Here is a 22,124-nt window from a genome sequence, read left to right as displayed (position 1 = left end):
GGCTCATACGTGTTACAGTTAAGCTGTGTGATCATTGACATACGTTAAGTCATAAGTTGTCGTGGTTAGCTTATCCAAAAACTATGAGTAACTTGTGCATAACTTATACACAACTTATCAAGAACTTATCTCAAACGTATATCAACGTATCTGACTTGTTCCAGGCGATGACTGAACATGTTTCTACCTTACAGCTTTTGCCTAATGGTGTATTAGCAGCATTTTGTTATAAAAGGGGGTTCACAGGAAAACCGTCAGTTCTCCTCCAGACTTCATCCCCATGATAGAGTGAGCATGAATGTGAGTGTGATGTCCTTCCTGCGTTCACACCCACACCCACAGCCAACAATTTTCCTAGGAGACATGGCGCTGAATCTGTTGCGACTACAAGCCTTCTTTCTTTCCTTTCCTTTTTATTTATTTATTTGGCAGGCGGTAAAAAGCAGGTAGGCAAATACCATGATCAAAGCAATGCAGTCTGGGATCCTCTGGGGGCATTACTGCCCCCCTCAGCACACTGACTTGTTACATTTCATGGGCATTACGCTGCTGGGTGTTATGCATACGTTAGTTAGGCTGTCATTGGACATACATTCTGGACTCGTTATGAATCGTCTATGTATACACCAAAAACTGAAAAAATACATTGCAAGTTCAGCGTATGCCAGCGTGTTTAGGAGATTCTCGGACGTCAGGCATATGCTGTCTAAATCGTCAAGGTCTGACAGGGACTTAATGCACTAAGACAAGGGTCTTCAACAGTCTTTCCAGGCCAAGGACCCCCAAACTGATGGCGAGATGGAGCTGGGACCCCTAATTATATTTATCTATAATCTTTTGCTAATGACGATTTGGAGGATCCAGAGGAGACATGGGAGAAAGTCACATGGTCAGATGAGACCAAAATAGAACTTTTTGGTCATAATTCCACTATCCGTTTTTGGAAGAGGAAGAATGACGAGTGTCATCCCAAGAACACCATCTTGTTTTTGGTAGCTTCATGCTTTGGGGCGTTTTTCTGCACATGGCACAGGGTGACTGCACTGTCTTAATGAGAGGATGACCGGGGCCATCTATTGCGAGATTTTGGGGAACAACCTCCTTCCCTCAGTTAGAGCATTGAAGGTGGGTGGAGACTGTGTTTTCCAACATGACAATGACCCAAAGCACACAACCAGAATAACCAAGGAGTGGCTCTGAAAGAAGCATATCAAGGTTATGGTGTGGCCTAGCCAGTCTCCAGACCTAAACCCAGTAGAGAATCTTTGGAGGAAGCTCAAATTACGTGTTTCTCAGTGACAGCACAGAAACCTGAGTGATCTAGAGAAGATCTGTGTGGAAGAGTGGACCAAAATCCCTCCTGCAGTGTGTGCCAACCTAGTGAAAAACTCCAGGAAACCTTTGACCTCTGTAATTGTAAACAAAGGCTACTATACCAAATATTAACATGGATTTTCACAGATGTTCAAATACTTATATGCAGCTGTGTCATACAAATAAATAGTTTGGCATATAGATTTCTGGATTTCCTTTTTTAGATTATGTTTCTCACAGTGGACATAAATCTACATGACAATTTTAGACCCCTCCATGATTTCTAAGTGGGAGAACTTGCAAAAATATCAGGGTGTTCAAATATGACTTTCTTTTCTCCTTCAGAAGTTAATCAAGTTACATGTATAAGAGATTAAAGCAAAACACAAAAACTATACTGGATGCAACTATATCCTCAAACTACATTGTCCTAGATTCTTTCTTTTACATAAAATTCAGCAGTGACCTTGTCATAACACCCTAGAATATTCCTTGAAGGCCCAATTAAGCACAGTCCTACATCAACACACCGTAGTTAGGAGTTCACCTATAAACAGCCAAATTATTAACCCTGAAGCATGAAAGAAATTTGCAATCTGCCTGTGTGAGTTTCACTTGAGTCATTCCTTTGGACTTAATCTAAGCATATTAAAATAGAAAAATGTGCAAATTATTATGTAAAATAAAAAAATAAAAAAGAATGTTATAGTTGAAATAATTAGCCCCACTGAAAAGGCCTTGGGGGGAAAAAGTGTGCAGAGTCATCAGAGGATCTTTTAGCTTCCTGTGATTTAAGTGAAAATTGACAGGGAGATGACTGCAGATTTTAAGCTATAGTTCATCTTTACGGTTCAGAGAAAAACTTTGATATTATGACACCAGAGCTATAAAAGCCAAAGCTTATCAAGATTAACTCATTTGTCATTCAACAAAGACAGTGATACTTCACAAAGAGTAAAATTTGCATGATCTCATAACTCACACTGAGCGCCTTGAAGGGGAGCTGAGCAGAATCCACTTAAAAAATCATTACTAATTCATAAGTTCCTCTACTGAGATGTATCTTGCTATGACTTTTTTTTTTTTATTCTCTTTTCTACAATCATACAAGCCACATTGGAAAAATTGAGGTGTTATTGCTGATAATTCCCATGTTTTCCCCCAAAGTCTCTTAAACATTTAGAACCCATTGGGCTTTTTAAAGGGAAATTTGTTAAATTCTCAGTGAGCTTCTTTAAAAAAGGAAACTGACTTTCACAGCTGACGCGGAAGTTATTAAGAAAAAAATTATATATGAAAACAAGTTTTTTGGCCACAGTTCACCCTCTATGAAATAGACAGGGTTAAAAGCTTGACACAACATGCTCCGTCATTTCAGGTTTTTAAAATCATGATTTACCTAAATGAAGAAAAACAGGCCATCTATTTTTTCCCATCATTTTTATTTGTAGCCAAATATGAAGCGAATAGGTGCCTAAAATAAATAAAAAATGTGTAAAAATCTATTAAAATAAATTTTACTCTAAATACTGTATGCTGTCTAAGTGTGACAGACTAATTTTGGAAATAAAAAATGTATAACAACAGGTGTTGGTAGTAGCAAAGAAGTATGAAAGAGAAATCTTGCAATTAAATAAAATTTGTTCATATTCTGTTTGGTGATACTGTAAATTACTTTTAGCATGGCAGCACAGCCAGCTGCTACAGCTAATTAAATTACTTCCTTAGCTGTTTTTTAAAGCAGCAGTTTTGAATGTCTGTCCTCAGAGGTCAGCATCCTGCAACCTTTAGATGAATAAGTTGTGTAATATGAATCTCCTGAAATGCATATTTAGTAATTTAATTTCAAGCTGCAGTACACAGACCATGACGACTGGAGTGCTACAGTAGAACTCTGCTTTAAAGGTAGTTAGATTGTTTAAGACGTTTTCATAGAACAGCAGAGGCATGACTAAATTCATTTTGACACTTCTTCAGAGACTGTGGAATTTGCAAATAGCATGCATTCCTTTTAGGTAACTATTATTTCAAAAGTTTTTTTAAATGGCACTGCTAGAGATCGAGGTTTACTCCGCTATTTGTTACATGCCATTGTATGAAGGTAGATGGTGTCTTTGGAATTCAATCAAAAGACAGATTGCTTCAATTGAAAAGATATATTTTTAATTAAAAACAACTTCAATTCAATGAAAAAAAAAGTTTCAATCAAAGAAAAAAAAGTATTTGAATGCAAAATTATAGTTGAGACTCAAAAACCCAGCTTTTCTTTGATTGAAAAATAAGCAACCTTTTTTTATTTAATAATAAAGACACAAATCTAATGTCAGAGATATAATCAGATGTTAAAAACCTGAAATGTATATTAATTGCCTTTTAAAGTACATACAAAATGTATTGCAAAATTTAAAGCTCTGTTAGGATTCAAGATTGTGTGGGTTGTTTTTTGTGTTTTCCTCTCTTCACCACCAGGTGGTGCCCTGTCCTCGTTGGACCTCCCTGCACACCTGCAGCTCGTTGGGTCATTACCAGAGGAGTACTTGAGCAGTGGGCTGTCACCACCTCAACGCCAGAGTGTTTGCCAGTATTGGGAAGACTTCCTGTGTTACTGGATAAGCCTGGACCTTCTACCCCTGGAAGGATTTACTGAGTCTCATTGAGCAGGGGGAAAACCTCCACATAATCTGTTCAAGTCCACTCCTGGAAAACCAAGTGACAGTCCGCTCCTTTACTCCTCTGGGTCCAACATATGTCTGCCTGTCCGCTCTCCAACGAGTTCCTCTTCTCTGGATTAAACCCCCACAAACTGGATCCAAGGATAAACCAAGAGCCCCGCAAACGTGAGTGCCTCTCCAGCAATATTCAAGCCTCAGTCTATTTTCCCACTGTCCCTGAACTGATCACTGTGATCTCCCCTTCAGAGTTTCCGGTTCCGGTTCACCAGTTCGCTGAGTTCCAGCATTGTTTCCCCACTGAGTTTCAATCTCCATCAGTGTTTGCTACCTACAATAAACCTGTTAAACCTTTACCCTTGGTCTCTGAGTGGTTCTCTGCATGTGGGTCAGATCTTTCAAGCCCATTATGACAAACTTTTCATGGAAAACCCCTTTTTTTTCCCACCGCAGTTCATTTTTCAGTTTTAAATATACTCAAGAGATATTTTCCTAATGTTACAAAATATTCTTGACATCTATTGAATTACTGTCACCTATGAGTAGAGAACCACATTTGTGATACCTCAGATGTGCTCACATGAAGGTCCGGCAGGAGAGACAATACTATCTATGTGAAATATCTCAAAGTGGAAGGTTTCTCCATGTCATGAATTTATGAAATCTTAATGAAATTGCCTTTTAAATCTGTTCTATGGGTGTAAAACTGATGAACATTCATGTTTTGAATCAGTGTCAGGCAATATTCTATTTCAAAGGAAAGTTTTTATTGTAAAAACTAGAGAATAAACAGTGAACAGTCAGGAACACAAGTAGATAAAATTAATTAAACAAACAACACAAGGTAAAAAAAATGAGTTTGTTAAAACATTTTTTTTTTTACAACACACTGAGTTAAAAACATTAATTGGAATTTTAAGGCAGTCTTACAGTCATTATAATAAAAAAGGCCACAGTAAATGTTTTTTTCTGCATCAGGATTTCCTTTTTAAATGGCTCATATATAGTGGTTATGCCCTATGAATAACAAATAAAATCAAAAAAGTTCAGTCAGAAATTAGAACATTCAGTACATTGCTATGCCTAAGAGTCCGACATCCAGCATGTCAACAGTGCAACATGATAAAAGCTGACTGTTTGCAAAGTCAGTCTTAAAAAACAATCACCATGGTGTGAACACAAATAACAGTTCATAAAACATTATCTCTGTTTTGCTGTCTAAATACCAATGCATTATTGTGCTAAAATCTGGAACCATCCTTCATGGCTCCTGTGAAATTTCCTTTACCAGAGCTGAAAGTCCTTGTAGTATTTTAGAGTGGTCTTTATTTGGGCTGTGTAGAGAACTTTCTGAGTTTTTTTTTTTTTTTTAACTTTAGCTGCTTTTTCGTTCATTTACAGACCAGTTTTTGGCTCTTCTTAAAAAAAAAATGCTGCTACATTTTGCAAAACTAAAAGGGTTTCCTCATGAACATTGTTTCTAGCTATCGGTAACAAAAACACAGTCCTTTCTTTAGTTACATCCATGAAAATACCATTAAGGCTACTCCTTAAAAACAGAAATATGTCAGAATCCATGAGCAAAACCTCAGTATGTTCTTTTAGCTCATTTTTAAAAGTTTATTCTGCGAGCAACTTTTTTATAGTGGTCCCCATGAAAGATGATAGTGGTATGCTAGGTCACCAATGTAAAAGAAGTCTTAAGTTTAAAAAAAAAAAAAAAAAAAAAAAAAAGCTGCATGGTAAGAGACCTATACAATGAAAAACAATTCTTAAAGTAAATGCATTTTTTTCTTGAATTGAGACACTGCCAATGGAACTTACTCAAATTAAGGGTAAATACACATTTTTTACTTATTTTAGCTCATTTTGCAGAGTAAAGACTGAAGTATGAAATGTCCTTCCTGAAGGAACTTTTACTCTTGCAGCTTTGTGGTAAATAAAATCCTTCTCTGTTCTTTCATATGTATAGGTCTTTAGATTGAGTTAATCAACTAAACCGCAATACATCAGGTTCTGTGTCAATGCTTCGCTTGGTATTTTCCATTTTTTCCTGAAAGAAATGACTTTCAGACATTGCTTAACAGCTCTAAATACAATACAGTAAGGGTGTAGACCTGAACTTCAATAGGCAGGAAAATGGGTGAAAGAAGGAGTCTGCATGTGACCCAAACCTTCAAAATATATCCAAAAAGGCTGGACAACCATTGGTCAAAAATGCTTTGAATAATTCACAAAGAAGTTTGTCATTTCGCAAGCTTACAGATAGAAATTAAGTAAAAAACGTGTTCACAGTGTTGTTGCTATATGAGCATACATCTATGTCAAAACAAATAAACACAAAGATGAAGGTGTTGGATAAATGAGAGTGAAGTTACATTATTATTATCTTCCTCTGACTTCATTTGGAAAAAAATAAAATTTGCAGTTAGGTAAAGAATCAGCTCCACTGCCTTTACGTTTACTATTATATACTATAGTATTACAATACATGGATGTTTGCCTACATTCAATTACTTTTTAAAATATACATACAAAAAGAAAGTTAAACAAAAATAAAACTAACTCATTCACATTTTGTTTTTGAGCTGCATCATTATCACGGGCCCCTAGCATAAAGGTTTAATAAGTCTAAGAAAAGATGTTCATGTAAAGTTACTCAATATCATCATGATCAGTATCCTGCTGATTTTCCCATCTTCCTTTGGTCCGACACGGCCTCTATACAACCGTCCTCCTTTTCCAAGGCATTGACCACGTTTAAAAAGTATGGCCAAGACCCAACTCGGTGTCCAAGAGCTTTGAGGCCCTCTTTCACAGACTAAGACAACACAAAAAGGAAATATCATCAGAATAAAAACCCTTAAATGAAATACAATAAGAAAAGCCTCAGATTAAAAACAGTAAAATTGATAGTTCTAAATTACATTCTTTTAATGTCTTATCACATAGATTTGTCTACCCATATTTGTAAAGATGCTTTTATTCCAGTGATATTTACCAAGGATATTATGTTAAAGTTAAAAAAATATATTAAGAGGTGATTAAATATCTTAAATCAGGGTTTTTCAACCCTGGTCCTCAAGGCACACTCTCTGCTTTAACACACCTTAAGATGACTGGAGTTCAGCAAAGCCTTTAGATATGCTATCAATTGATATCAGGTGAGTGGAAGCTGGGAAGTCTCCATGACATGCAGGGCAGGGTGTTTTGAGGACAAGGGTTTAAAAACACTGACTTAAATAGCACTTTTGTAAAAAATCACCAATGCCTATTTCCTATAAGCAGTTCTTACAACAGACTTTATGCCAGTAAGGCAGTGCTTTACCGGCAGTCTCCTGATATTTTCCTAAAGTTGAAGCATGCAAGATCTCTCCTACTTCAATACTTTCATGATCGCTTATCTTCAGCTCATTTCACAGATATTCCATAGGCTTTATGTCTAGGTGCTGAGGTAATAATAGAAGGGCTAATCCTCTAGAACGGTGTTTCCAAACTGGGGGTACTCGTACTCCTACTGGTCAGCCAGTGCATTGCAAGGGGTACATCAAAATATTTTATTTGTTAAGTATTAAAATAAAATACTGCTGGGGTCTGTTTTGTTTTGTAAGGACCCAATTGAAAATTAAACAAGGTTTTATCAACTAAAAAGTAAGTTTTTCTTATATGTTTGAGTTCACCTTCAGCTTTGACACACATAAAAACCAAGCAGAAGAACAGAATGGATGTAGAGAACAGCCTGGGATCAGCTCTTCTTCACATTGAGCTATAGGAGCTTATTAAGGCAGCTCAGGTGTCTTGATGAAAACAGATCTAATTAAGTCAGTCTGACTATAATTTTTGTTCTGTGTTTAGGTTCCATTTTATTCAGTTTAAATGTGAGTATAAGGAAGTTACTCAGAGAATGTCCAGTTTTATAAATACAGATTTATAATATTTTATTTTGCATTTATTTTCATTTCTTACTAACTTCCAGGGAACATATTTATGTTATTTTTTTATTTGAGATGGAAAGAATAAAATGCAATTAGATGGTCAAGTTAGAAATGCTAAAGTGTTTTTATTTTATAATCAGTTATTGTAAGTTCCACTTTTGGACAATCATCAATACTTTTGACTGAGAGGGGTACTTATGATAAGAAAAAAATGCCCAAAGGGGTAAAAAAGTCAAAAGAGGTTGGGAAAAACTCTGGAAGAGGAACCAGCCCACAGAATCACAGATTGCCACTATACCTAAAGGTAGGGATTGGGTGTTTTTCATACTATTTCAGTACAAAATCTATCTAAGTTAAAATCTTTTTATTATCTGACTTAAACCCAGTTTCCAGGTATAGTTAAGCAGAGTTTAGGAAGCTGTTTGTAAAGATGTAACAGAAAAGGACCTAGGATGCCTCTAAAGCCTCCAATTATGGATTGATTGATTGACTTTACTGATCTCACACTGGAGAAATTTACTCATTACATCAGCTCAAATAGTCAAAAAGAGATTAGGGAAATTGATCTACGAGTTTGAATGTGGGAGAACATATCAGATAATTTTCGGGACTTTTGATTTAGTAGAGAGTGTTTTTTTTGATTGTTTTCTTATCTAATTCTATTTTTTTTACATACTTAATAGGGGTGGTATGATTAACTTAATAGACTTTATTGTCATAAATTTATAGTTGAGAAGAGCATACGTCACCTCATTAAATCTTCGTTCAAAATTCACAACATTCTCTGAGTCAATGAAGATTATGGGAGCATCAATTGACTCCTTTAAGCTCATCCCCAGCCACAGGCGGTTGATTAGAGACTGTAAGAGAAAATTTGACTCATGTAAGCAGAAAGAAACACACAGACTAAGCAACAACATTGAAAAGCAGGGAACTACCAAGGCCATTGATGAGGTGATCAAGCTTCCTCCTGATCCTCCCATCACAAGGATCCCACCAGAGCCTTTCTCTATTATAACAGGAGTCATTGAAGAAGGTGGCTGTTCACCTGCATCATATGGATGTTTTAGGTTCATTTGTCTTTAAATCAGACTTGCATGGTACAGTAAGGTGTGTTTGTTTTACCTGGATGTATAGTATTTACTCTTCCACAAAAGTCGGCAAGCTCATTGTTGAGGATGATTCCTGTTTTGGGAGAGTAAACAGCTCCTCCAAACCTACACAACCATACAGTAGAGTTAAGCCATGGATACCATTGGTGCAATAAGGTTACTTTCAGAAAATGTACAAATCTCTATGGAGGTCTTCTGCTCACAGCTGGTTTATGGTGCTGGTGGCTGAGACTGCGAGTCCATCCTTATCCAGCACAGAAACGTGTGTTGTTCCAAAATTATCCTTTGGAGGTTTGACGTTGAAGTAATAGGAGTTATTATGGGTCCTACTAGATGATATCATCCCTCTGATATGATCGATGAAGGTTGAATCAATCAGGTTTTTGGCAGTCTGAAAACAGAAGATAAATAAAGGAAAACAAGAAAAATAAACCTAGTCAAAAACCTGTCTATAGTACAACTGTCTTTGCACTGATTTTAAAATTATTTTTCTTTTAGCAACATATCGTAACTACAGTTTAAGTAACCTTCCAGTGGCTGGAAGAATTACCAACAAGAAATTGTTGCATTCACTACAATTAAAATTAAGCTATTTTCTAGAACCTTGATCACAATCCCTATTATGACATTATTTTCTTTTTTTTTTTTTGTATCATTCTGAACTTGTAAAATGGTGTCAATAAAGGGGTTAGAAGTGTCTAAATTTTACTTTCATTTGTAAAATATTTAATATTATATATTTAAGTGCCGACAAAGATGGATTAAACCCATTTTGCTACCACAAAGTTATTTCTTTCATTTGCCATCACAAAACTGATGTTTTTTTTGTACTACTTCCTTGTTTTGTTTAGTTGGAAATACTGTATGTAAGGTGTATATAAGAGCTTACAGCTGAGTTTTGTGGGAAGATTAAAGTATTGTAAGCCAATATGGACCATTCACTAACCACATAGATGTAATACAAAGATATATATATATAAAGTTGCCAGGGACTATAAAGTTGCCAGGGACAAAAGGTCAGGTCTACTTGAACAGTTAAAATGTAAAAGCTTTGCTGTGCTTTTACCTGCCCAGACTAAAAGCTGTACTATCCAATAAGCTTTTTAAAAAAATGCTTTATACAGTGTCCCTGTAAGACCCATTTTCTTGTTTCCATTAACACACATCCATGAAAATATAAATAAAAATTATAAATTATATGTATCATATATTATCGAATGGTGACCTAATCCCATAGAGCCATAATAGCCAACAATGATACAACATACCAATTTGCGTTGCTCAGTCAGCTAAATCTTTTTGTGGTTAATTCAAGTAATGCTGCACCCTTTCCTGTATTCAGAGAACTTAATACCATTTAAATATTGTTTTGCTATTCCACCCCTGACTATATTCATTGGAGAATAATAACTATGCTGCTGTGTTTACAGCTGACCTGACTCTTCGATAATTCCTGCATTCATGTCAGAATTGTATTCCCTTTATTGCAAAACCAGTAACAACTTTATATCTAGATCAGTGTGCATTTTTAGAATGAAAAAGTACCTCTGAAGTAGACTTTGTTTTAATGCAACATTATTGGGTTGTTGTGAAGATATTTCAGCTTGTTTTATTTTGCTTTACCTGTGGTCTTTAACTTTTAGGTGTATGCCTATATGTCACACACAGTTATGCTAATTATATGTTTAAAGAGACATTTAATTTCTTTGTAACAATGGTAGAAAAAAGTTATAGTTTACAACCTCGCTATTACTGAAAGCAGGATCTCGAATGTTCCTCTTTTGTCCATTAGCAAATTTAGCTGCTTCTATGTAATGATGGTACATCTGAACCTTCGCTTTAACATCAAGAGAGTCTGAGCTCAGCGAGAACCCTGCAAAGAAAGAACAACTTTTTAATTCCAGCTGTCAAAATAGTGCATGAAAAGAATCCTGAGTAACAACAGATGATCTAAAACCTTGCATAATTCTGAGAATGAAAGCTAGCAGTGCTCCTCCAGCAGGTGGGGGAGCGATGTGCATCCGATGAGTCCCCAGAGAAACCGTCCATGGACTGCCCTCCTTAACTTCGTAAGATTCCAAGTCTTTCATTGTTAATGTTCCACCTACAGACACAAACACCTCCCTTTAGGTTTGCAAGCTTCCATCCAAATCGTCACACTAAATACCTTTAATTTATTTGTTAACAAACAGTCTCATCTTGCCCCGGCCATTCTTGCACCAACCTGCTTCTTTAATGTCTTGGATTAGGTCAAGTCCTATCCTGCCAGTGTAAAAGGCTTCTGCACCCTTCTTTGAAATTGTTTCCAGGGTTTCTGCAAGTTTAGGAAAGCGTAGGGTGTCCCCTCTGCCCAGGACTGTTTTGTTTTCGTGGCAGAGCACTTCACTATAAAAAAAACAGAAAAACAATCAAAAGGGAAACAGATTGGAAGAGTTGATGAACAGAACACTGTACTGTAACAACAACTGGCCTGACTTAATGTTTTAAAAATCATAGAATAAATCCAAATTTGCCCTCTTTCTAATCAAGTTTTGTCTTGTTCAGATTTATGAGAGGTCATGTTCAATAGAATCTTTTTTAAAGAAACCTTTTCGATTAAAGATGTCTGTGTAAATTCTCAGTCATCCAGGTTATAGCGACCACAAAACAGGCTTAAATCAGAGGCAAATGAACTTTATTGAAAACCTATCCTTGGACACAACAAACAGGGTTAGAGATGTGGTACAGCCCAGATGGAGACTTCCTACCAAAGATTGGAAACAGCTCTTGCTTTAGATTCCCTGTTTGTAGCACTGATGGACAGTTTTTCAGGTAGGAAATCAAAGAACTGGTTTTTGGAAACCTTTAGGTCTCATATTTGCCATTTCCAAATTTGTGTTTCAGGCTTTTTGTCTGACTCAGAACTGGTAAAATACTTCATTATGGATGAATGGCTTTAGAAAGGCTTTAAAACATAGTCTATACAATTTTCGAAGAGTAGTGCATCAAAAGGCTGAAATCTCCTCCATTGGACAGAGAAAAATAATGAAATCTTCAAAACACATAAACACAAACACATGCAATAGAAAGTCTCACCTGAATTGATTTCTTAGCATCCCCAAATATAATGATACACCTCCATTTTTTTAGAGCTGATTTGCTTTAACTTTTTTTATTTTTAGTAATTGCAGTATTTTTCCCTTTGTTCTGCGTTAATTTGAACAAAATATTTATCAGTTTGGTCTAAAACTAGGAATATTTTTGAGTAGTAAAAATGGTGCTTTTAAGCATATGTTATCTCTGTGTACAAACTGTCAAGTATTTTAGTGAAAGTAAGGGGTACTAAACAGGAGTGAAAAGGAAGAAGGTTTAAAGGGACCCAGGTTTGACAGGGGCCCATGAGAGGCTCCTAATGCATTTACTGTATGATACTGACAAAAATAACATGACACTTGAAACCTGCAATCCCAAATATTTTATTTACATTATATTGGTAAAAGTAAGTTTAATTGTTTTGGAAAATGTTCTCAATACTCATCCCCCCTATCTGTTTACACAAAATGGTTTAGTCCACCTGCTCCACCTCTATTCCAAAAGCAGCAGAGCAGACAACTTTTTACAGACAATACTTCCTCTACAAAATAACTTTCATGTTTTGTTTTTTTCACAAATTTGAGAAAGGTAACCAAAAACAGTATTTAAATAAATGCATCATTTTTTTTTTTTTTTTTTTGTAAACCACTTTAGTAAAATTTCCTTCAACCTCATGGCAGGTTATGATGGGCCCTGTAACATATCTTTTCATGGTGTCCAAATTCCATGTCGGTGACAGCATCATGATGAGCTGCTTATCCGATAGGGCCATTGTTATTTCAGAGCTTCCAAACTGGGAGTATTTGGTTTGAGAGCCATCCTGTTACTGTTTTAGGTCAAGTTTCTTAACTGGTAATGAGGGACTCTGCCTGAAATGGAAAAGTTCAAGTATTGTGGTAAGCTGCTCATATGTTGCTGACTTATCATCATGAGTTATGACAAGGTAAAATAGGAATTTGAAAGACTGTTAATGGCTTTGTCTGAAGCAGGGAGGGATTAGTTCTGGTTTGTTGTGGTTAAATGAGAGGGGTGTCAACAAAAAGACCTGTAAGTCATGGGTCGCAGTCAAAAAAGTATCACAAGATGTTCAACTGAACTTTTGAACTAGGCCAGTGTGTTCTACAGCGAGTTTACAGTGGTAGCTGCCCCTTGCAATAAACTGAGATTATTTAGCCATGTAATGAGGTCACCACTCTGAAGTCTTCACTTTATAGATTTTGCTATTTCCCAAAATGTATGGAGGATAGACTCAAAAATGGCTTAAAGGTCAGTGTGTAATGTTCTAAAAAAAGATTAGGACCCTTAAAGATTTTATTTTAAAACAGTTTTATATCAGATGAAGCTTTTCTATTTTAAAAAAATCTATTTATCTTATCTAATCAGATTATTAATATGGATTTTTGAGTGTGGAACAAAAAAATAATTATAGAAAATAATTTATTATATCTTCAAACATTCTAATACAACATGTTTATAAACGCATGAGGATATAAGCCTTTTAAATTTGTATTGCAAGCTCTATGTCTGTGTATTTAGATATAAATTGAGGTTTTCATTGTTAAAAGAACTGACGTAATGTTAGAACCTTTTAGATTTATTTTTATCCAATTATCTGAAAAATGCAAATGAGATAGAACGTGTGAAATGCTTTTTCATGCTTTGCATCTTAAAGGTGCCATAGGAGATCTTGGGAAAAAAAAGGTTCCAACAGGCTATAATTTTGAACATACCTAACCATGCTTCTCCCTTCAGACCACCCCTCGAAACCACGCCTCCAAAACACATGAAAACGCATGCTGTCTGTCAAGGTTCACATGCTACGTTCACACCTAAAGCAGCAAAGGCAGCAAAAGGAGCTAGTTTACATGCAAAGTCAGAGGTATGTCATTAAATCGTATTGTATCTGGACTAGGTTAATTCACTTTGTTAATTAATAAAGATTTTAAGCAGTCTAGCACTTAAGTAAATATGAATAAAATACACAGCATTTAGCTTAGATTATCACTGTGGAGACTGAAGTGTAGGATCAAATCAAAAGGTTTGTTATCTCTATACCTACCTCTATTAGCCACCTCAATTTAATCCCAGTTTTAGTCCATGTTTTGCTCAAGTTAAATAATTATTGCTCAGTTTAGTTTAATAATCTCCTGTTGGATTTTAGGACTAATTAGCTGTACTTATACTCATCTAACCCTGACAAGGTTTGCATGTCCAAATTCTTTTAAAGTCTCGCTCTAAGGTTTGGTGAAAAATTGGCAGCCCTGCAAAGAAAGGATAGGGTAGCTCAGCCCAATGTGCATCAGACCCACTTTTTCCACCTCGCATCTACAGCAGCAGAGATGCTTCAGTCATGCGTCAGAACTAAATTTGTACAAGCATCAAAAATGAAGCGCGTTTTTGCTGCTCTTGCTGCTTTAGGTGTGAACATAGCATAACAGTGGCTAGCTTCCAGCACGAGCATTGGGGGGTCGATTCGTTCATCTGTCAGGAAACGTGCACAGGGGGGAGAGACAAGCAGATTGAGGTGTCAAGGACCAATAGTGTACAACGGACTGTGTTTTTTGATTGGTGGACGTTACTCATTAATTTCACACTGTAGCGGGAACCATTTATTTTAGTTTCACTTTCAGACCTTCTATTTCAATGCTTGCTACGCGACTGTGGGGACATCTAAAGCCACATGGTAAAAAATGCATCAGAAAAGATCTCCTACTGCACCTTTAAGAAGATAGATAGATGGATCAATGACCAACCTTAATCATCATATCCTAAACAGAACATGACCTGTCAAACTTAGAGCAACGTCATGTAATCATTGGATTTATATGCTATGCATTGCCTCTTAGTGTAATACACAAGATGTGCAGATTCAGAACTACATTGAGTACTGTAACTGCTCTAAACCCAAGTCAATCTTCTATAAAAGAATATTTTGGCATGAGACACAGTGTTCTTATCAGAGGACACTATGACAGAGATTTGCAAAGGCAAAAATATTTTTGAATCCCCAACAGTCCCCTGTGTTGTGTAAGTAGAAGAAACCAATCATTTTCATGGTCAGTGTGACAATGAGGCTTAACTCTCGGGTAAAGAACATCTTTTTTTTTTTAGATTATTAAAACTAGTTAATTTGCGGATTTAAAGGATCATTGTTTCCTTTATAAAATCTCAACAATAAGTCAGTGTGTTTTACTCAAACACCAAACATTTTTTAAAACGTTTTACGTTTTCAGTGACCGAACATTTTCATGTCAGGAAACTTTGTAAGCTCGGTTTTTGTGTGTGAACTTTACCACAGGGATGACCTTTCCACATGCATCTTTACAAAGTTGTTTCTCATGAATTCTGCCAAGTATGTTGGCATGGGAATCCCATCTCTGGCCAGTTTGATGGTTGGCTCAAACAGCTGAGCCCATTGCAGCTTCCCGTACTCTCTGTGGAGGCGCTCGTAGCCCTTCAACTCTCCTGGGACACCAATCCACTGACTACCTGCAACATGGAAGTGGAAAACAACAACCTGATAAAACACCAGTTTGATTACTAAAACCATAAAACCATCTTAACTCACTAAGACATAAGGAAATGAACTCTTAAACTAGACAAAGGTTGTAAAGAAGTGACCATTTTCAGTTATTTTGATTTTTTATCAAAGTTATTTTCTTGTTGTATACATAAGCAGTTCCAGTCAAATGTTACTCATTATGGGAAAAAAATTCTTGTTAATTATGGGCTCTAATCCATTTGATCTATTCTTTTTCTAGGGAGAAAAAAAATAATTAAAAAAAGCTGTTGTAACTATTAGAATTTATGTTGGTTTTTCTCTCCACGTGGAATAAAAATGGTTAACAAATATAGGCTCAATTATCCACACACCTGCTTAAATTTTCCCTACAATTCCCCTGGTAAACTGTGTCTACATTACATGTATTTTTTAGCCCTTAAACAGCTTCTTGCATAATCTTGGCTAAATAATTACCCACTTTTTTTTTTATTTCAGAATTAGTTGAAATGACCTGTTGGTTTACTGTAAAAGACATGAACGTCAAGTGTAGCAAAAACTTTTTCAGCTCCTCTTCTCAGCCTGTTTTAATATCTTCACCCTGGATCATTGTTTGTGTCTTCTTTTGTGCAAGCTATTTGTCCTCCAACACCCAGTAGCAGATTACCATTCACAATCTTCCTTTTAAAGGGAAGTTCCTTTTTAAACTGTTAATATAACAGCAATTTCCTTAGTCAACGACACAATTCAAGCAGCTGTCCACTGTCGCCTCATACTTATCAATGAGGACTGATTTATAAAATCAGTCACTTAAAAAAATCATTCCTCTAACTTCATGCATTCTTAGATAAAAAACCTTTCAACTTTGTAGGACTGGTATAATTTTTTAAAGTGTCTAAATTGTGTTGTGTTTATTGCTACTATATAAATACACTGAATTGAACTGAATTCTGATATGTGGTAGAAATAATTATTCTACTTGAAGCCAAGTTGTGGTCCGGTTTTTACCATTTAAATGAGTCAGGAGAGGATGTGCAAGTAAAGCCCAGGAAGCATCAGGATCATAGCCAATAATCAACTTAAATGTATTAAATTACTGATATAAATGTCCAAACTGGAGTTGGTTTCAAAATTGAAATTTCGACAAAATGTGATGGAATTAATTTTATTTACAGAAACAATTCAACGATCGCAGGGTCCTTTCAACTTAAGTAATCTTAAAAAAAAAAATTTTTAGTCATTGTTTCATCATACACTTGATCAATAAAGCAGAACAGCCAGTAATACGTTTAAACCAACCATGAGCAAACTTTCACCACTAGGTGGGCTGTTGATCACTGTCTCTAGAGCAAAATAAGATGTGTGACAAGCCACATACTCACATGTGTGAGATGTGAGTATGTAAGAATGTTTAGTGTGTGCAGTGTATGAGTGGGTGAACATGAATGTGAGAATGTGTCTGAGTGTTAACCAAAACCAAACTGAACCAAACAACAAAGGGAGTACCTGGAGGAGCAGAGAGAGAGAGAGTGTTAGTGGAGCTAAACTTATATAGAGCCCAAGTGGCTCCAATTAGTAAGACCCGCCTCTGCCTACAGGAGGAATCGCCCCTGCAGGTTAGAGGAAAAGGGCCGTGACAATGCGTACTCCACCGTTTTGCTACTACACTACACTGATCAGGCAGCGGCATTTTATGGGCAGGGAATTGCAAAGCTCTGAATGGCAGCTATTAACATTGGCCTACAAGACTGGAAAACAGAGGAAAGAGACGGTATGTGACGTCATATCATATTAGTCTGCAATTTTCTATTGAACTATATAGTAAATGAAAAGGTAGACAAGTAAAGGACATCTGATTCATTGACTAGATGCTGCTTACCTGTGGACAATCCAAATGTAGTAGGACAGTCATTTAGCAGATTATCTTTGAATGAGTGAGGGACCGACTCCCTGAAGTTGTAGACCTTAACATTACCTGAAAGAAAAAGAGAAAACAAAATAACTAAAACTTTTCTTTTTTCAGACCCCTCACCCCACACACACACTCACAGACAAACACAGGCTTTATTCGTGTATGCTGGTGAAGGTATACAAAGACAAGCCAACCACAAAGGGTCATATTAAAAAAGTTGTTGTAACATACAAAACAAACTTTGCCACTGATGCTGCTTCCATCAACACCCTTGTTTATAGACGCTGGAGATCGGCCTGTTTTCCAGTGTAGTCCTGTTTCTCTGACTGTGACTGGCTGGATGTGCTCTCTTCATCCTCTGAAGAGAGCACATCCAGTTGGCTCGGAGCTCGTCTGCCTGGCTGGGTGTTTCCTGGAAGGGGCCGCCTTTTACAGCTGCTTTTTGTATCTCTGCTTCTGTCTCCTTGAACCCCAGTCGGCCTCGGCAGATGACCGCTCAAACTAAGCCTGGTTCTGCTGGAGGTTTCTTTCTGTTAAAATTCAGTTTTTCCTCTCCACTGTCGCTACAAGCATGCTTAGTGTGAGGGATTGCATTTGAGTCAATGCAATCAGCTGGTTTACCTTAGATAGAAAACTTTGAATCAATTTGACTGTATGATCTGGATGAACTGTAAAGTGTCTTGAGATGACATGTGTTGTGACTTGGCACTATATAAATAAACTGAAATGAATGATTGTTTCCAACTATTCACATGATGAGGGAAGAAGTAAAGGTTATTGTACAGTGAAGTTTTACATTGATCAGTAAAAAAATAAAATAAGAAATGTGCAAAACAAAACAAAAAACACTAGCAAAAGATAACAACAACCCACCTGTTTTATTTCTCACAATCACTATAGAGCCTCCTCCAATTCCCATGCTCTGAGGATTGACCACAGACGTGCACAGGAGAGCTGCAATGGCGCCATCTACTGCTGAGCCGCCCTTCTGAAGGATTTTCCTGTAAAAGGATATTCAGTGGATTTACGGGAAACCAGTTTCTGAATACTATGCAAACATTTGCACAACCCAAGGCAAAATATAAAACAGAGGTTTGAGTCCTGCGGCTGCTGTTGTTCCCCTCTATTCAACAATTGGCCCATTTTCTAATTTTAGAAGTCAATTACTTGCAGCCAAATTTAGCAACAACCTATTTATTGTCATGCTGAGAACTGAAACTGCATGCCTGGGTGAATAAAGGTGCTTATAACATCTAAACTGTCTTTTTTTGGATACTTTAGACAGAAATGAAAGGGGAAAACAAAGCAAATAGGACCCTTTTAGTGCGATGCTGGCACTGAGACTGTTTTTTACCTGCTAAGCAACAAAGATGCACTGCTGGGAATGTTTCATCCTTGCCACCTCAAAAACTTTCAATGAGTTTATATTTTGAAAATGCTTGAATAACCAACAGAAAACAAAATGCACACATTTTGTTTTTAATGAAAATAAAATACTTTTTTTTTTATTCTCAACAGGTTTATCCTTATTAAGCCTTTGTCCGGAAATGCATCAATCATTGTGTCAGTAAACTTTGATGTGATTGTGTCTGTTTTGAACTAAATGACCCTTCAGCAAAGGCTGAGGAGAAAAAAAAAGGAACTAAAGTCAACAATAGTCGGAAGGACAACATTCCAGTTAAAAAGGCTATGTGCCACTTTTTTTTTTTTTTAGTGATGACAGATTGATTGACTCAAAGTTGCGCAAAAAAAAAAACATCAAAAAGACTAATGGAAGAAGCAGAGCCAAGACTTTCACTCATCAACACAAAGGGCAGCATCAGACAGTGTTTAAGGAAATGTTTCAGGAACAGTGAGGGCTTCACTGTCTACAGATTTGCTGCTATAATCTCTATTCAAGTGGAGCTGATCAAATCTCTTAACCTGCTTATCCACTTATCCAATTCATAAAAACAAGCGTTTAATGTCGAAAGAAATTTGAAAACACTTGATTAAAAACAGGAAAAAATATATATAGGCTATTGATGGAATGATTAACATAAAGTTCATATCAATCAAAGTTTTTAGAGAAAGCGCACCACTTTAGGGGAAAAGTTACTCACTTGCCAATCTCGGAACAAAGTTGCGAGTCTGCAGCTACAGCCGCATGTTTGAAGCTGGAGCAGCCAGCATCGTGAAGGGTGACGATGCACAGGATCACAAAAGCCACGGCGCAAATCAGAATGAACGCAGTGCAACATCCCGTCAGCCATTTGGCCATTGCGCTGCGCGTCTGAGCTGGAAGGCGTGCTGGACTGTTCTCCTGCGCTCTCTGCAGACTAATCCAAGGCTTGTCTACTTCCCTTCCTCCCCCTTCTCTCCCCATCTTGCACATGGGTTTTACTCCAGAAGTGAAACTATTCCGGGAGAACAGGAGCCTTATAAGCAATCGTGTGTTGTCCTGGGAAAAAACCTTGATGTCATCATTTTTCCCCGAAGGACTTAAAAGTCCAGTAAATCACGGATCAATTGATATTTTTATTGTTTTTGGTTTTTTTCTCACAGTAAACGAAATGTTTTTATTTTTAATTTTTATTTAAAATTCTATTTCATCCACTTAAGAAGTTTTGATATAATTAAAATTTAAGTTTGAATATTTCGAACATTTAAGTTTAGTATCCTTTTTCAAAAATATGGCAAATAGATAATGAGGATCCAAAATTCAGAAAAATAAATCAAACATAAGGAAATCGAGTTTTACCTAAACAGTGTGATAAATCACTAAAAGGAAGAAATGTAAATTTCCAAGTAAATATCCAGAGTATCTTAAATGTCATAAAAGTCTACTGAATAAATCACCTTCAGTTTGAATAAAACACTAGCCTATTTTAACCCCATTTGACCTCAGCAGATGGCCACTCACATTGAGCCTGGTTCTGCTGGAGGTTTCTTCCTGTTAAAAGGGAGTTTTTCCTCTCCATTGTCGCTACAAGCATGCTTAGTGTGAGGGATTGCATTTGAGACAACGATTCAATGCAATCTACTGGTTTTCCTTAGATAGAAAACTTTAAACTGTAAAGTGCCTTGAGATGACATGTGTTGAGAATTGGCGCTATATAAATAAACTGAATTGAATTGAAATTAAAATGAAAAGTTCAAAAATAAGGTTTTACTGTATGTGTATGATTTATTTGACAAAACTGGAGATTCATGCCATATGGCTTACAGCCTACCACTTCCTTTAATCACATAATGCAACAAGTAGATCTGGTCTGGATGGGGGTCCTTAAAAGTTTTCTCCTCTGCAATCATAAGTCGTATTTGGTAATATCATGATCAAATTCTAGCGCTGTGCAGATGGTACCCAACTTTTTATCCAACCCCACATCCTCCCTTTTTCTAGGCTCTTTTGTTCCTTTCATAAACACAGAAAACACTGACAAAAGGCAGGATTAGATTGCTTTCTTACAACTTCAGGGTGTTTTATAGCATACTGAAGTGAACTCATTGTTTACAGAATTGTAAAAAAGGTAAATCTGTGGGGAAAGGGTTTAATGCTGCAATTACAGGTGGGCTGAGCAGCCAGCTGGCCACTGGGTGTATAGTATAAAGGGAGACCATGCAAGTTATTCTCAGTTTTATGTTCAGTTAGACAAAGGCAGCTCTTTCAGTAGGGAAGTCTTGGAAAACACACCTTAATCAAAATGAATGTTATATGAAACAGATGCATGGAACCTTGTGAATGTATATGTTTTTGTTTTTCAAAAGCTCATATCAGTACCTCTCTTTGTTTCATTATGCAATGATTCATGTCAAAATCTCTACCTTTAACCCAATTCACCCTGCCCTGCCGTACATGTTCAAACTTCTCCACGCCCATCTACCATCCAACACTCTCAGGTCTTTCTACTCCAATCAGGTCACACTTCCCCCTGCTCACCTGATTGCCATGGAAAATACAAGATGAGCTGTTGAGCTCCTATTTTAGTAGTTCTCCTCCAAAAAATATCAGTAATACTGAATTCCTAAAGGTATAAAGTTACATTTTATGCCTATACAAAAAAGACAAAACAGTTTCAACAAGCCTCCCCCTCATAGTGTTTTAATGTTGTTTTTAAGCCTAAATGGAATTCAAATACCGGGTGCAACGAGCAGATAGAACAGAACAGAAGTTGCCGCATCCGCTGGCTACACTAGAGAACTTTTAGAAAGACATGATGGTAAATAAAGCAGCTACTTAGTAGAGCCCGTCCATCCAAAGGTAACATTTCAGCTCTAGTCTTTCAGAGAAAATGTACATTCATCAGTATTTTGGTTACATAGAGGATTCAACATCATACTATTACAGTTCAATCAATGTAAACAGTCATGCGCTCTGTGGTTTTCATTACTTTCTACTCATAAGACATGCTCAGAAACAAATCATACACTTAAAAAAATAGTCCAATCCATTCAAATTTTATAGCAAGGTTAAATAAGATATATTTCAAAGTGCTATAAAATTCAAGACAATAATCACATTACAACAAATCACATACACTCTACTACTAAAATCCATCCATCCATCCATCCATCCATCCATCCATCCATCCATCCATCCATCCATCCATCCATCCATCCATCCATCCATCC

The 22,124-nt window shown here is 36.6% G+C and overlaps 1 protein-coding gene across 1 annotated transcript; it reads right to left on the bottom strand.

Annotated features, from left to right (window-relative positions):
- Positions 1-4,734: 4,734 nt before the first annotated feature.
- Positions 4,735-19,854, bottom strand: LOC107091303 (gamma-glutamyltransferase 5-like). Its single transcript, XM_015385145.1, has 12 exons — positions 19,616-19,854; positions 18,387-18,514; positions 17,481-17,576; positions 15,396-15,591; positions 11,255-11,415; positions 10,988-11,134; positions 10,773-10,903; positions 9,234-9,421; positions 9,044-9,135; positions 8,857-8,966; positions 8,668-8,778; positions 4,735-6,804 (listed from the first exon to the last, which is right to left on the bottom strand). Exons 1-12 carry the CDS (start codon positions 19,771-19,773, stop codon positions 6,658-6,660), a joined length of 1,665 nt encoding a protein of 554 aa, XP_015240631.1. The 5' UTR covers positions 19,774-19,854; the 3' UTR covers positions 4,735-6,657.
- Between the last annotated feature and the right edge of the window lie 2,270 nt (positions 19,855-22,124).

Source organism: Cyprinodon variegatus, unplaced genomic scaffold, assembly GCF_000732505.1.
Source record: "Cyprinodon variegatus isolate N-32 unplaced genomic scaffold, C_variegatus-1.0 Scaffold331, whole genome shotgun sequence".
Taxonomy (NCBI): Eukaryota; Metazoa; Chordata; class Actinopteri; order Cyprinodontiformes; family Cyprinodontidae; genus Cyprinodon; species Cyprinodon variegatus.
The sequence above is the reverse complement of the archived record's forward strand: the minus strand, read 5'-3'. Positions and strand labels throughout refer to the sequence as shown.